This window comes from Petaurus breviceps, unplaced genomic scaffold (assembly GCF_028583685.1).
Source record: "Petaurus breviceps papuanus isolate PSGF00001 unplaced genomic scaffold, PetGlider_PUasm1.0 120, whole genome shotgun sequence".
NCBI lineage: Eukaryota > Metazoa > Chordata > Mammalia > Diprotodontia > Petauridae > Petaurus > Petaurus breviceps.
In genome coordinates, this window is record NW_027185627.1 from 2,476,588 (window position 1) to 2,491,909 (window position 15,322).

The 15,322-nt window shown below is 37.6% G+C and overlaps 1 protein-coding gene across 1 annotated transcript in view; it reads right to left on the reverse strand.

The window, feature by feature from the left end:
- USP31 (ubiquitin specific peptidase 31) overlaps window positions 1-15,322 on the reverse strand; it is a 151,005-nt gene that overhangs the window by 27,004 nt on the left and 108,679 nt on the right. Inside the window, exons 10-13 of the mRNA XM_069089226.1 lie at window positions 10,846-10,923; window positions 9,241-9,370; window positions 4,838-4,957; window positions 1,019-1,244 (exon numbers count right to left, since the gene is read on the reverse strand). Of these exons, the coding sequence (XP_068945327.1) occupies window positions 1,019-1,244; window positions 4,838-4,957; window positions 9,241-9,370; window positions 10,846-10,923 (554 nt within the window). The remainder of the gene's footprint in view (window positions 1-1,018; window positions 1,245-4,837; window positions 4,958-9,240; window positions 9,371-10,845; window positions 10,924-15,322) is intronic.

A 15,322-nucleotide genomic window follows, 5' to 3' on the forward strand; every position in this document is an offset into this window, starting at 1 on the left:
TGGTATTTTGAACCTGGGAAGTTGCCTTCTTTTGGCATTACATTACAGGAGCTCAGAGGAGAAATGGGCCTAGGACAAGCTGCTATCTTGCTATTATTATCTTCTATTTATATACAATATCTAGAGAATATAAACAAGTAGATAAAGCAATTGCTTTTTATAACTGAAAAAAAGTCCTGGGATAGAATCTCATCTTCTGTAGGCTCACAGAAAGCATCTTCAGAATGCTTCTAGTAATTTTCTTTGGCAAGATATCTATATTTTGAAGGCCTTAATATCATCACCCTTACTACTTTACACCTTGGCCATCTTCTCACTAAATACCTTTTCTTTTCCACATATATCCCCCATTACCCTCTATTCTAGGCCCACTTCCCACTTTCCAGTTCTAGAAATAAAATCCATTGCTACTGAAAAAGGTGTGTCAATCTTTCCTCCCTATAATTTTCCAAGCCAGAAAAACCTCACTATGGATAGCAGTACCCCATTTGTGTTGTCTCCCCTATCAGAATATAAGCTTCTTAAAGATAGGAACTGTTCACTTTTGTACTTGTATCCCAAGCACTTGCCATAATACTTGGCACATAGTAAGCATTTAACTAATAGTTTATCATTCATTCATTAATTTTATTCATTCATACTACTACCATTGCTATCACTACTGTTACTATCTGAATCCTTGGACAAAGATAGTTACATCTTTATTGTGGGGGTACAAAATTGGGCAGCCTAATAGTTAATCTGAATATCTTAATTTTTTAAATAGATAAAAGAGATGCTACTGTAGCTGTCTTTTGCTCAGATCAGGGAAAGAGGGAAGGATCTTCATCCATTTTATTCATGGACATGTGCAGATATGATGAGACTTGCCACCACAGATGTTCAGTTTCACCCTAGTTGCTGACAGGGGAAGCAAGGGCCACAAAACACCAAGAAATTCTGTTACCAGCAAGATAAAAATCTGAAAGATCATCAGAAAAGGCATTCAGATTTTCAAACTGCAGACTTGTGTGATTACCTGTATAATGCCCCCCTTGCATGGTCCCGTGGTGATTACACACAGCATAAAGGTCATAGATGTAGTCCTCGGGATCTCTCCCTAGTCCATAGGGGCGCCTCCATGGGGACCAGTGCGATGGGAGGCTCCAGCTGCTCTGGCTCCGTTTTACCACATGCGGAGTCATATCCAGGCCAGTTAGAGGAAATTTCACCATGTTCTGAAGCTTCATTCGCCTGTCACCCTCCTGTTTCAAGGAGAACACAAACTGTAACCACGTAAAGCAAGTAAAAGTAAAAAGGGTCACTTCTTCTTGGTGCCTATTCAACTGTCTTTCTCACTTAATAAATCATGGCAATTGTTTGATCACAGGATCCTATATTTAGAACTGAAAGGGTCCTCGGAGGCCACCTAGTCAAATCCCCTTACCCTTAACATGTGAGGAAACTGAGCCCCAAAGACGTAAAGTGACCTGCCAAATTTCACATCAGTCAGTGAGTGGCCAAGGCAGATTTCAAACACAGGTCATCTGACCCCAAACTCTTTCCATTGAACTATGCTGTCATCCAATGAACCTACCCACTAATGTTAAATGGTAGAATAATTCACAATCACACCAAAACAAGGCTACAAATATTCTCTTTGGTATTGTCAATTCTCCAAATCTTTCTTACAAGTACACCAGTGTTTACTTCCTTGACATATAGAAGGAGCTTAATAAATGTTTGTTGATCAGTTATTATACTGAATAATTTACTTTGTTCCCAATTTCAAATGTTACCTCATTTTAAATGTACCTTGTAGGGAAAATCCTTTGAAATACAAGTGTTTTACCAGAGAACATTTTGAGAGAAAGAAGGCAGCTCTGCTTATGGTGAAGAGTTGCCTTCAGCATGACTTCGTAAGGAAGATCTGAACATTGCAGGAGGATGTGGAAATGGCTCATTTCCACAGTTGCTCCTTCCCAGCAGGCGGACTAATAACGAGTGAAGTAAATCTCCTGGACATTAGGCACACTCAGATGCAGATTCAACTAGTGAGTTCCCTGTCACTGGAAATATTCCACCTGAACCTAGTGGACTATCTGTCTGGGGCATTTCAGGAGATATTACTATACTTGGTACAAAGTTGGACTAGATGGAGAGAAGAAAGAAGAAATTAGAAGAAAGAAGAAGGTGAAGGAGGAGGAGGAGGAGAAGAAGAAAGAAGAAGCTACAGGGAAACAAGTAAGCCATTCTGGGAAGTAATTTGGAACTGTGCCCCAGAAGTTACTGAATTATAAATACCCTTGGCAAAGCTATACTTCAATTAGGTCTATACTTTCAAAAGAAAAAAAAAGGAAAAGGAAAAGAACTAGTGTGTAAAATGATATTTATAGCAACTTTTTTGGTGGTCACCAAAAATTAGGAACTAAAGGAGTATTTCTTCTACTGAGGAATAGCTGAACAAATTGTTGTATATGAATGTAATGGAATGAAACGAATAATTTTAGAGGAAACAGGAAAAACTTCTATGAACTGATGCAGAGCAAAGTGAGCATAACCAAGAGAACAATTTCTACAATAGCAACAACTTTAGAAAGGACAACAACTGACTTCAGAACTCTGATCAATGAAACGAGGAACCGTGAGTCCAGAAGAATGAATACAAAACATGCCATTCACCTCCTGTCAAAAAGATGAGGAATTTAAAATGCAATAAGAAATATACTTTCTTTTTTTACATAGCCAATGTGGAAACTTGTTTGACTGGACTATATCTATGTATTGAGGGCTTTGGGTTTGTTTGTTTGTTTTAATTTGCTTAATGGGGGATGGAGAGGTACAAAATAATTTTTTTAAAAAGTCAACATAGGAGATGACTCTCAGAGAGGAGAGAGGAAGAATACAATAGGAAATTTAAATTATGTAAAAACAAAACATCAATAAAATTTAAAACTAATACATAATTTTTTTGTCCCAGACTTGTGATTACTATGATTTCATTACATAGGAAACTGAGAAAGAGGTGTCTCCTTCTACCAATGAATACTGACTGGCACCTGAACTACACCTTATAGATTAGAAAATTATTAACTATGTGCCAAGTATAGTGTTAAATCCTGGGGCTACAAATAGAAAGGTGAGGTAGTTCCTGATCTCAAGTTGGTCACACTCTAACTGGAAAAGACAACACCAAAGCACCTGGCAGACAAAAAGGCCAGGTAGTACCTGGATTCTGCAGAGAAAACATCAGGGCAGACAGGAAGACCCTGAAGATGTTGGGAAGCAATGGCAGGACAGACTGTCCCTGAACAACGATGGTGGCCCAGTGGAACAAGGCCCAGGATGCCTCTGGGGCTCCAAGACAATGAATCACATGGCCTACACGTGCCAGCGGCGAGACTTGAACCCGTTCACCCTCTGAGGCCACTTTATCTACAACACTATAGATGTCTCCTGCATTTACACAGGGCTTTAAGGTTTACAAATTACACATGTAATTTCATTTGATCCTCAACAACTTCATGAGGTAGGTGCTACTGTTACGTCACTCTTACAGATGGAGAAACAAACTTAGAGGGGATGAGTGACTTACCCAGGGTCACACAGTGCCTGTGGCAGGATTCAAACTGAGGTGCCTAGTTACCCCATCTCATTACTAAGTACAGAACCACATCCCAAAGGAAAGATAAATGAATATACACAGGTTCTGTTCCCCTCTAGTAGTGTTGATATAAAGGGATCACACTACAAATAGGTCCCAACTTCTTATTAACAGACAGGCTGAGTTCCAAGAGTTCATTTCAGCTGTTTGCAATCCAAAATAAATCTCTCCTCTTTCAAAAAAAATGCTTTAATACTTAGCACCACACCCAGAAATAACTGGCCGTGTAACCTTGAGCAAGTTACTTAACCCTAATTGCTTTAAAAAAAATTTTTTTTAAATGTTTTAAATTATGCTTGTTTTCCCCAGGCCAACCTATAAGAGCTTACTTAGCTTATGAAGCCCCTGAAACAGCATTAGTTCATTTTTATACTATTTCATAAATAGTTCTATTTCAATGACACCTAGTCACCATTTAGAACTTACAAAAAAAACTTCACTGGTATCTGGTGTTCTTACATGACCTTCATTTCAAAATATATTTATTAAGCAACTCTATAGCAAATGTATCCCTCCCCTCTCTTCATTCAATGAGCCTTCTCGTTACAATTGCACTAATTGCAGCTGCTGCATTTCCCAGATAATACCAACATGAGTTCTATTATCAAAAAAAAATTTTTTCCTGAAATGTTTTAAATGTGGAAAACATTAAGCTGTGCTAGGCACAGGGGATACCAAAAAGAGGCCCTGTCCTCAAGGAACTTACATTCCACTGAATGGTAAATTGTATTATCAGGCAACTGTACATCCAGTTTTGTCTGCTACTTCCAAGAACTGATAAAAGGAATGAGAGCTAGCAGTCCTACTTTAGAGGAAGTTGAATGACAATTATCTAGGCCTCGTGGCTTCTGATCTCAATTACTTGGTACTATTGATTCTACTCTCTACTAACTTCACACACACCCCAAACCCTAAGCTAAGCATTTGGAAATATGATCAATAAAATAAACACTAAAGAACTGCAAAGCAAAGAAACTGCAACATAAAATCAAATTTGTAAACTTGTAGAGAGGATGTTGAACATTAATTTGGATAGTAAGGAGATGTTACAAAGATAGAGGTAATGGCGGAGTTCTGGGCTATTCATAATAGAACCATTTGGGGGCACCATTCCACTATAGGAAAGTCAGTAGCTAGTATTGAAAACATAATTTGTCCTTAGGGTTCTTCCTACCCCACAAAGGATGCCCTTACCTGTCGAAATCTCTTCAGATGTATAATAAGCACATCAGGCAAGGTCCACAGGCTTAATGTTATGCTTCCTTGCTGCAGTTGCTTACAGTGTGGGCAACGCCAAGCATCATCAGGGGCAAGCTAAAAATGAGAATTGTGGAGTGTTAGAGGATCTAATCCATCCCCCTCATGTCACAGAAGGAAAAACTCAGTCCCAAAAAAGTGAAATATTTTATACAAGGTCACAGAGATAGGTTAATAGCAAAAGGTTTGGTTTAATTTTTTTTTGACCAGTTATCCTTCTATTAAGTTACATCTTTCAATGATATTTTACATGGATTCAGAGAAATAATTTTTCCTTCCCAGGAAACTTTTCAATTCAGAATCTTGCTGGTAAAAAAGAGATAAGGCACATATTGTCATGGGACAAAAAAGGAGACTTTGAACATAAAGGGGTCCTTCATCTTTTTTTGTGATATTAACTCCTTTAGCAATCTAGTAAAGGTTACTGGATCCTTTCTTAGAATAAGGTTGTTGAATTAAAAAAATTAATAAATAGGATTACAAAGGAAATCAAAATTTGGTGAAAATAAAGATTTGTTTTCCAGTCCAAGTTGATGAGCCCTTGAAATATGTTCAAAGACCAAACTCTTGCTTTAGAGAAAATAAAGATAAATACAGGGAAACCATATGATTAGCTTCTAATGGCAGTGGAAAGCAGATCCTAGAATCAAAATAAGGCAGATCAATCAACCATCAAGGATTTATTAAGCACCTACTATATGTGAGGAAATATGCTAGGTAAGGAATGGCCAGGTGGCTCAGTGAATAAGAGCGCCAGCCCCAGAGTCAGGAGACCTGGGATCGGTTCCGGCCTCAGATACTTCACACACACACACACACACACACACACACACACACACACAAAAACTGGCCGTGTAACCTTGAGCAAGTTACTTAACCCCAATTGCTTTAAAAAAAAAGAAGAAGAAGAAAAAAAGAAATATGCTAGGTACAAGGAATACAAAAACAAAAGAGAGACAAGACAGTCCCAACCTCAAAAAGTTGACATTCTAATAAGGGGAGACATGGAGGAGAATTAACCAGAGCAGTAAGTTCTGTTCTGTGGAGTCACCAGGATTAAATGGTATAGAGTGAAAACTATGCAGGCTTTGGTACTACCTGTTAGGGCAAATCATTCAACCTTCTCTAGGCCTGAATTTCCTCAACTGTAAAATGAGAGGGTTGGCCTAGATTGCCTCCAAGGTTCATTCTGGCTCTAAGTCTGTGAATCTAAACACCATTCCAGAAAATGTCTGCTGCTAAGCTCAGCTATGGGTGGTTCACTTGAAATGGGATTTTAATACTATATCAGAAATTGGTTTCCAGTCGAAGCAGCCTTGGCTTAGGATGAAAAAATTACTAAGGTTTGATGGCTTGTTGAGATAAGAAAGACACTAATGTTCACAGTAAATTGGACTTGACTGCTACATTCATATATATTCATATAAGGGATATCATGTACTTTCCTCATAACAATCATGTGAATTAGGTTTTACAAATATTATTATCATGGTATGCCATTCTATAATGGCATTCTAAGCATATGGAAACCATGGCTCAGAAAAGTTAAGTGATTTATCCAGGGTCCTACAGGTACTAATAGCAGAATCAGAACTCAAGCCCAGATTTCACCTGCCTCCAAGACTTTCCTTCACACCATGTTGCCTTTGATATGATATATAATGCCCAAAGTTTACACTTAGACCTTACGCATGTATAACTGAGAGCATAGTTAATATACTTATTATATTATGGGATTTTATAATGAATGGAACTTTACAGATTGCCCTTCATTTTATAAACTGTTGGAAAACCTGAGTCAACTCTCTCGTATTTGAAAAAAGGAAACTGAGGTTAAGAATAGTCAAAAAAAAAAGTTGCCATAGTCACACAGGTAGAATACAGCAGAGCTGGGATGCATAAGACCATAGATCCATGCTCACACAGATACTAAGTGTCAGAGGAGAGATATGAACCCACGTCTTCTTGACTCTACGTACAACATGCTACCATGCTGTACCATGCTGCCTTTGACTAAACCCATGTCCTTGATTCCAAATACAAGGCTTCTTCCCTTTCCAAAAGATGACCATTTTGTCACCTTACCTTTCCATGATCATGAACAGCAAACCTAAATAGAGGTCACCAGGAAGAGAACTGTAACTTAGGTACCAACATCCAACACAAAATATCAAGAAAAAGAGAAGCTCTGCAATGAACTTGATGAGATCCTCCAGACGAGATCAACATAGCCTTAACTTTATTGAATGGGCAAAGGGGAAGGCAATGACAGCAGTTAGAAAATGTGGCTTGGTATTAAAAAATGAAAGAAGCCCAAGATAACTAGAACTGCAAGCTTGAACACCATGAATACTTTCAGAGGGCAGGAGGCAGTAGCTATGGAGAGCACCAAAGGATATAATTTTTTTAGAAACTACATTAAGCATATCTTATCAAACAGGAAACAGCTGATTACCGATACAGCAGTCATTTCAGAAGCAGCCATCTGTGTGCAGCTGAAAAATCAACTGGTTGGAGCAAAAGCCAAAGTAAATATCACACACACACACACACACACACACACAAATTTCATCAAACTGGATGAAAATAAGACATTACATGCAATTACTGCCATTCCAACATGACCCATTTAAATAAGCCCTCAAATCTGAAGAGTAAGAAAAAAGAGTCAATGTCTGAATTTTTACCTGTCACTATTTGCATTAAAACACTGTAATGACAAGACCAGAAGACCGGCTCAGCCAGCAGCTGCTCAATCCCCTCGTCCAAGCAGAAAGACCAAACATAACAGCAACAGCAGTTGAGAATGCACACTCATTTGCAAAACATCACAGAACCTTAGAAGCCTGAGAGCATTGTTGATTTATAAAAGAACCAAAAGTAGCTGAGGAGAAAACGAACCTACAGAATTGGGTGTGAGATTCAATGAAGTCAGATTATCCTAAAAACATCTATCGATAATATGGTATCTCATTTTATACCTCAAAGAGTTTTCAATGTACTTTCTGCAAAAGGAAACCTGTGACATAAGTAGTAAAAGTACTATTACCTCCTTTTGTTACCTTATTTTGCAAAAAAGGAAACTGAGGCTCAGAGTTAGAAAACTGCCCAAAGTTACACAGCTATTAAGCAGCAAAGCCAGAATGTGAATCTGTATCTTCTGACTCCAAATCCAGTGTTTTCTTTCATTACTTGAAATGAAAGGAGGAAAACAAACATAATCACAAAACTTCAGGGTTGGAAGGGCAAGCCAAGTCCAACCTATGCCTAGACAAGGTTCACCTGCCAAAGCCACTACTCTGTCCACATAGAATTAAGGTTCTGCCTACACCACCACTGAGCAAAGGAATAAGATTTTAGTGGAAGGCATGGCTTCATTTATAAGCCCCAATCATAGGTAACTAATCCTGAATTCTACACAACATACGGGATTATTTAAGTCTTAAAGTTTAAAAATGGTCTAGCTCTTGGCACAGTGCTTGGCACAGAGCAGGTGCTAAATAAATGCTTGTCAACTTGGTAGACAAAAGAAAAGAATTACAGAAATTTAAGCATGGAATATAGCCAATAAGTGAACTCATGTAATCTAGAAAGCTTTTCAACACCATAAATTGAAACAAAAAAGGAGATTTCAGTGTTATTCTTAATTTGACATAAAATTAAATTAACCAATATGTATACCTCATTCTCTCAACCAGTTTCTTTGCCTATATAGTCTATGATTACAGGAGGTCTGTGAACTTGAATGGGAAAAAAAATCTACATTTTTAAAATTACTAACTTCTAACTTAAATTTAAGATTTCCTTCGATTATGATTTTTTTCCTTTAGAAAAAGTTATTTTGAGAAGGATTTTCCAAAGAAGTCTATAAAACAAAAAAGGTTAAGAACCCCTGCTCTAAACCATCTGATTATTCAAAGTTTTACTGATATTCATGTTAATAACCTTAATGTCTTCAAAGGAACATAGGATCTTAGGATTTAGAACTAGAAGGAACTTAAGATATTTATTCCAGCCTCTTTACTACCACCATCATCGCTATTGTTTTCCTGATGGGGAAACTGTGACCCAGAGTGGTGATGAACAACATTCAACAAACATTCACCATATGATTACTATGCTCCATTGTGCTAAGAATGAAATGTTTAGTCTAAGATCAACAAGAGTTAACCGAATGGCACTGATATCAAATATCCTCTAAGTAGGCATTAAACCATTCCACAAACCATGGTTATGTTAAAAAAATTTTTTTAAGTGGAAATCGTTAGGCTTATTTGTTTGCCAATTACCAATTTTCCACTTTCTTAAGTTGTCAAATTACACATTCTACCTTCACTCACCTGTTCCTCTTTGGTGTACAGTTGGAAACACTGTGATAAAGTGCAAGTCTGAGGCTGGTGATGGTGTTCCCTCTGCAGACGGACACTTTCTGCATCAGGAACATATTCATCTTCTGTATTTACAAACAAGCTACAAGAAGGAAAGGAGGGAATTACCAAAGACTAAGATGGCGCCAGCTATAGGACTTTCCAATAGCATGGGTTTGTGTGGTTGTTAATGAGTTCACAACAAAAAGATACTAGAGACAAACTAAACATGATTCTGAAGAGTACTCAAGTACACCTCAAAGCAAGTGTTTCCTCCAACAATGCAGATCGCAACCCATCCATGTCCTTGCCACAGAGGTTCCACCCAAAATGCTAGAGGCCTTTTTTTTTCTCCTGACATCATGAAGATATTAGAGAAGCAAATATTGAGACCTTGCCAAAGATTAGCTCTTGCCAAATGACCCGCCCACCTTCCACATAAATGTCTCGTGGTGTATAAGTGAATGAGCATGATTTCTTAAAGACAATGCCAATGGACCATAGTATCTGGTAGGTTCTACCATGTTGGAAGATACCCAGTCAGTTAAGTAGAGAAAGGAATATCATAAGTAGGTTGACTATTGGGAAAAGAATTCTTTGGCCGCGGCAACTCATGAAACAACAATAAAAAACAAAATTGAAAAGTACTGTGCTTAGTGATTGTATTATAATTATAATAGAGCTTTAAAGTTTACAAAGCACTTTATATACATTATTTCATCTGAGCTCACAATAACCTTGTGATAAGAAGTATTATGTTCATTATTATGCCCATTTTGCAGTTGTGAAAATTGAGGCTCAAAGAGTTAAATGATTTGTCCATGGTCATACAAGTAGGGTCAGAAGTGACATTTGAACTAATGTCTCCATGATTCCAAATCTCACTATTTTTCAGTAAAAAAAACTGCTTTTGGAATTTTTTTTTGGAGTAGTGGGAATAAACTGAAGCAATTCATACTAGACTTGGACTTTTGTCACAAATGGAATGTTCCATTTGAAAAAAACAGCTGATGGGGGGATAAAAAGGAGGAAGGTAGAACACAATAAAGCCAACTGATACACAGAAATTGAATTCACGGCCTTTATTTCACTAGCAATGAAACAAATGAAGTAGATTATGTGAGGCTGTAAAAATGAAGCTAAGCCTAGAATGGTTAGGGAGATGAGTCAAATAGAATGCAAGACTGTCAAGATATTTCCATTAGGGGAGGGGAAAGCAAGTGTCAGCTAGGTGGTGCAATGGATAGAGCACCAGCACTGCAGTCAGGAAGACTCATCTTCCTGAGTTCACATCTGGCCTCAGACACTAGCTCTGTGACCCTGGACAAGTCACTTAACCCTGTTTGCCTCAGTTCTTCATCTGTAAAATGAGCTGGAGAAGGAAACAACAAACTACTCTAGCATCTTTGCCAAGAAAACCCAAAAAGGCGCCATGGAAAGTTGGAAATAACTTTAAAACAACAAAGGGAAAGGATGTCTTCCTCTGTCTATCCCCAGAGAATCTGCCAAGGGTCAGAGTTGAAAAAGGAGGAAAAGTAAAACAATGATGTCATAATTGCCAAGTAAAACAATACTCACTAATCTTTTGTCTCTTTGTCCCATTCCACTACTAACTTTACATGAGCAGTACCACCTTGTCCACATGATTTTAATGCCCTATGAAAGGAAAAAAGACATTGTTTTATTCTATTAAATATGACTAAAATTAAAAAATAACAGATTACTAAAATCAACAGTCACGATCTAACAGAAGAGGTCAAAGGTTATACAGATCTAAACTATAAACAGTCAAGTAGCCCAACTCAGCAGAAACTCGAGAATTCCCCAGTGAGAAGAGCATCAGGTTTTCCCAGCACTGTGAAGGGACTATAAGCCCAAAGCATATATCTGATCACATTACTCCTCTGATGAAGAGGTGCTGGTGGCTCCTTACTGTCTCTAGGATAAAATATAAAGATGTTTAACATCTAAAACTTCTCACAATCAGTCTTCCAGGTATAGCCCATTCCAATCTACTTTTCTAATCTGACTCCTTTCTTGAAGAGGAGGAGATGATATGAGACCTTACAGCCACATTTAGTTTGGGGACCCTGAGAGAAAGCAGAAAGAAAGCAAAGATTCAAGTGAGAACAGATGTCTACCACAGGCAGATGGGGTATCGGAACCAGAGTGGCAAGCACAGTAGTTGACTAATTCCCTACTGTCTGCAAAGGCAAATAGCTGGTGACAGCTTCACCTTTGCCCTCTTTCTCCTTTCCATATCCTCTTCCCTTGCCCCTGAAATTAAATTTACATTTATTTTGTATATATCTTGCATTCACTTAACTGCATACATGTTGTGCTCTACCACAGCAGAATACAAAATCCTTAAAGGTTGGGACAGTTTCATTTTCATAACCCTGGCATGGTGCTTGACAGTAGGCACTTAACAAATGCTTGCTGAATTGAGATGAATTTGTAGCTAGATCTCTGCTTCCCTGACAGTACAATGGAGGAGAGGGAGTCTTGGACTCCGTGCATGGGGCTAACAGTTATCCCTAATTTACTTAATGTCCGCAAGTTACCCTGAGAAGATCATAGCTAATGTACTCCTGAAAATAGGCTGGGATGAGTGTCAGCAGCTACATCTCCAGAATGTCTGTGAGGACAGCAGCTTCCCTGTCACATTTACACTTTCATATTAACAGATGCCAAGATCAAGTTCCAGCCGAGATAGTCACAGGAAACAGGAAACAGGCTTTTGAGATAGTTGCAGCTGGGTCAATAGGGGAAATATAAAGAGTATAACATAGGGAAGTGGTGCCCAATCTTTTCAAGCATAAGAGCCCTTTAAAAAAAAATTAAAACATTTCTTAGATCCCCACGTGATAGTAATTATACTATCACAGGATAATAAGAACATGGAAAGCACCTCAAAGACAAACCCTATTTATAGATAGGGAAACTGAGGCACTGAGGTTAAAGTAACTTGCCAAAGGTCACTTAGGCAGGAAGGATAAGTGGCAGGATTTGAAACCCAAGCCTTAGGACTTAAGAACCAGGACTTTTTCCATTGTAACAACTTGCCTCCTTCAATATCCATTATTTGAGGAAATACGTGACAAGAAGCTACTATAAATTCAGTAATGTTTTAAAGGAATTTGCATTTTAACCATCACAACAGCTTTGTTGTTCAGATGTTTTTCAGTCATGTCCAACTCTCCATGACCCCATTTGGAGTTTTCTTGGCAAAGATACTGGAATAGTCTGCCATTTCCTTCTCCAGTTCATTTTACAGTTGAGGAAACTAAGGCAAACAGGGTTAAGTGACTCACTCAAATTCACACAGCTAGTAAGTATCTGAGGCCAGATTTGAACTCAGGAAGAGGAGTTCCCAACTTCCCATATCACCACAGCAACTATATTTGAAAAACAGTAACACACGTATGGCAGCAAGGAGGTACAGTGGACAGGCCTGAGGTCAGAAAGAACTGAGTTCAAATTCATCCTTACTAACTGTGTGATCCTGGGCAAGTCACTAAACCCTGTTTGCCTCAATTTTCTCATCTGTGAAATAAGCTGGAGAAGGAAACAGCAAAACTATGACTGAACAACAACAAATATACATTTGAAAGGTATATTATTTATACATTCTATAAGAGGAATATCTATTCATTTATGAATTTGCAAATCCCTTGAAATAACTAGGTGGGGCCAGGGCAGGGGGTGTAATGTTAGATTGTAGAGAGGAATTTAAAAGCAATTTCCAATGAGGCCATACACACAAATTCCAAACAAATGAGCAGGGGAGTAAATGTAGAGAAACGAAGTATCAGATACAAGTGATTGCGGGCAATCAGGTCATGATGTCTCCCTAAAGACCCACAGTAAGAAAGACACATCGAGAGAAAGAAGCTAAAATCAATTTGAAAGATTTCAGAAATGGTGGGTGCTGCTCCTCATGATAACACTATGTTGTCCCATACCCATACCTTTGCCCAAGTTGTACCCTCTGTTTAGGAAACTAGCACCCAAGGAGATTTAGAGACATGTACAGAGCCACACAGCTATTAATCACAAGAATATGATTTGTAATTAGTAAAAATTAACTTATAAAATTAGTGAAAAATAACAAATGCTAATTTATAATTAGGAATAGAACTATTAACTACAAGCCTAGGAAGTACAAGATAAAATAGAAAGAATACTATATTGAAAGTCACTATAGGTCTAGGTTTGAATTCTGCCCCAGATGTTACTAGCTAAATAATTATGTGTAAATCCCTTAAACGCTTTGACCCTGTTTCCTCATCTACAAAATGGAGATAATACCCATAGTCACTACCTCACAGTACTAAAGGAAAAATCAAATGCAAACCTGGAAGTGCTGTATAAAGCTATTTTTAAAATCATAAAATGTTCAGTCTAAAAGAACCCTTAAGGGCGGCTAGGTGGCGCAGTGAGTAGAGCACTGACCCTGGATTCAGAAGGACCTGAGTTCAGATCCAGCCTCAGACACTTCACACACACACACACACACACACACAGAAACTAGCCGTGTGAACTTGGGCAAGTTACTTAACCCCAATTGCCCTCCAAAAATCAAAAAAATAAAAGAAACCTTAAGATAGCCAGTCCACATCTTCATTTTAAAGATGAAAAAATAGACTCAGGAAGTTTAAGTGACACAGCAAGATCACACAGTTAGGGACAGATTAGGGACTAGATGCCAGGAATAGAACCCAAATTCTTAAATCCCCAATCTCTACTATCATATGATGACATAACATACCTTTTAGTTAATAGCATCCTTTAATGTAATCTCCGAGAAAGAAAGGAAAGAGAGAAAGAGAAAGAGAAAAAGAGAGAGAAAGAAAGAAGGAAGGAAGGAAGGAAGGAAGGAAGGAAATGAAATGAAATTCCAGCAAATCGATGGAAAAAATTCACTAAATTTTTATATTGAAGAAACTAAAAAAAAATTTTTTTAATATTTCAAAAGTTTCATTTCCCTCTTTTGTGTATATTTTTCTTGCCTCTTTTCTTCTGCCTATAAGTTTCTTCTTCTCTCCTCTTAACTCCCTACCTAACTCCCTCCCCAAATTCTATGATTAGGAGTACATGAAGGCCAGTATGACTAGAATAGGAAAATGTAACTTAAACATATACCAAACTACTGTATAAGTCTAACTCACCGATGCTGTGCATTTTCCAGGGTAAAAAAAAATTCAGCATTCTAATGGGTAAAATGCCACCAGTTTGTTATAAATATTCCTTATCTACAGTTCAGAAGTACAATAGTTTCTGATCTCATCTGTTTTCCTTAGATTCAATGAAGAAAAATACTATATTCTGGAAAGCAGAGAATACTCCTATCTCATTTTACAGAGAAAGGCTATTTAGTTTCATGAAGTATTTGGAGAAATCACTTTAGAAGGCTATATAAAGACTATAAGAAGCATTAGGTTTTAATTGTTTTTAAAACCTAAATTCTATGAGAAAACAGAAGAAATGAATGCACTGAAAAAGAAGCCAAACAAGGAGAATAATACACAGACTGACTATAGTGATGTAAATTTAAAAGAACACTAAAAGTAAGTTAAAAACCAAATAATTTTAATAACTAGTCATGGTCCTAGAGACCAAAGTATGAGAATTTTTCACCTCTAAGTAGAGAGGTAGGGCCTATGGTAAAGCATACTGCATACACTGTTAGATGCTGTCACCGCAAACTGTTAAGGCTTTTAGTTGCTACAGAGAGATTAAAAGCAGAAGATGAAAAAAAGATGATCTCAAGCACTCTCAAAGTACCAGAGCTATAGTCAGTGGGGAGGAAAATTTCAGGGAAAGTGTGGAAATTAATGTTTTACTCAACTCTGCAATAAAATCCAAGTTAGATTATACATCATTTTATCTTGCTGGGCCTCAGTTTCTTCAACTATAAAATGGGATGTTGGACTAGATAATAGATCTCTAAGCATCCTTCAAGGCATAAATACTTTATAAAGGGAATAGTGTTGAAAATCAGTGAGTGAGGTACATACTTCTCCAAAGTGTTTCTATTTCTTAAAAATTTTCT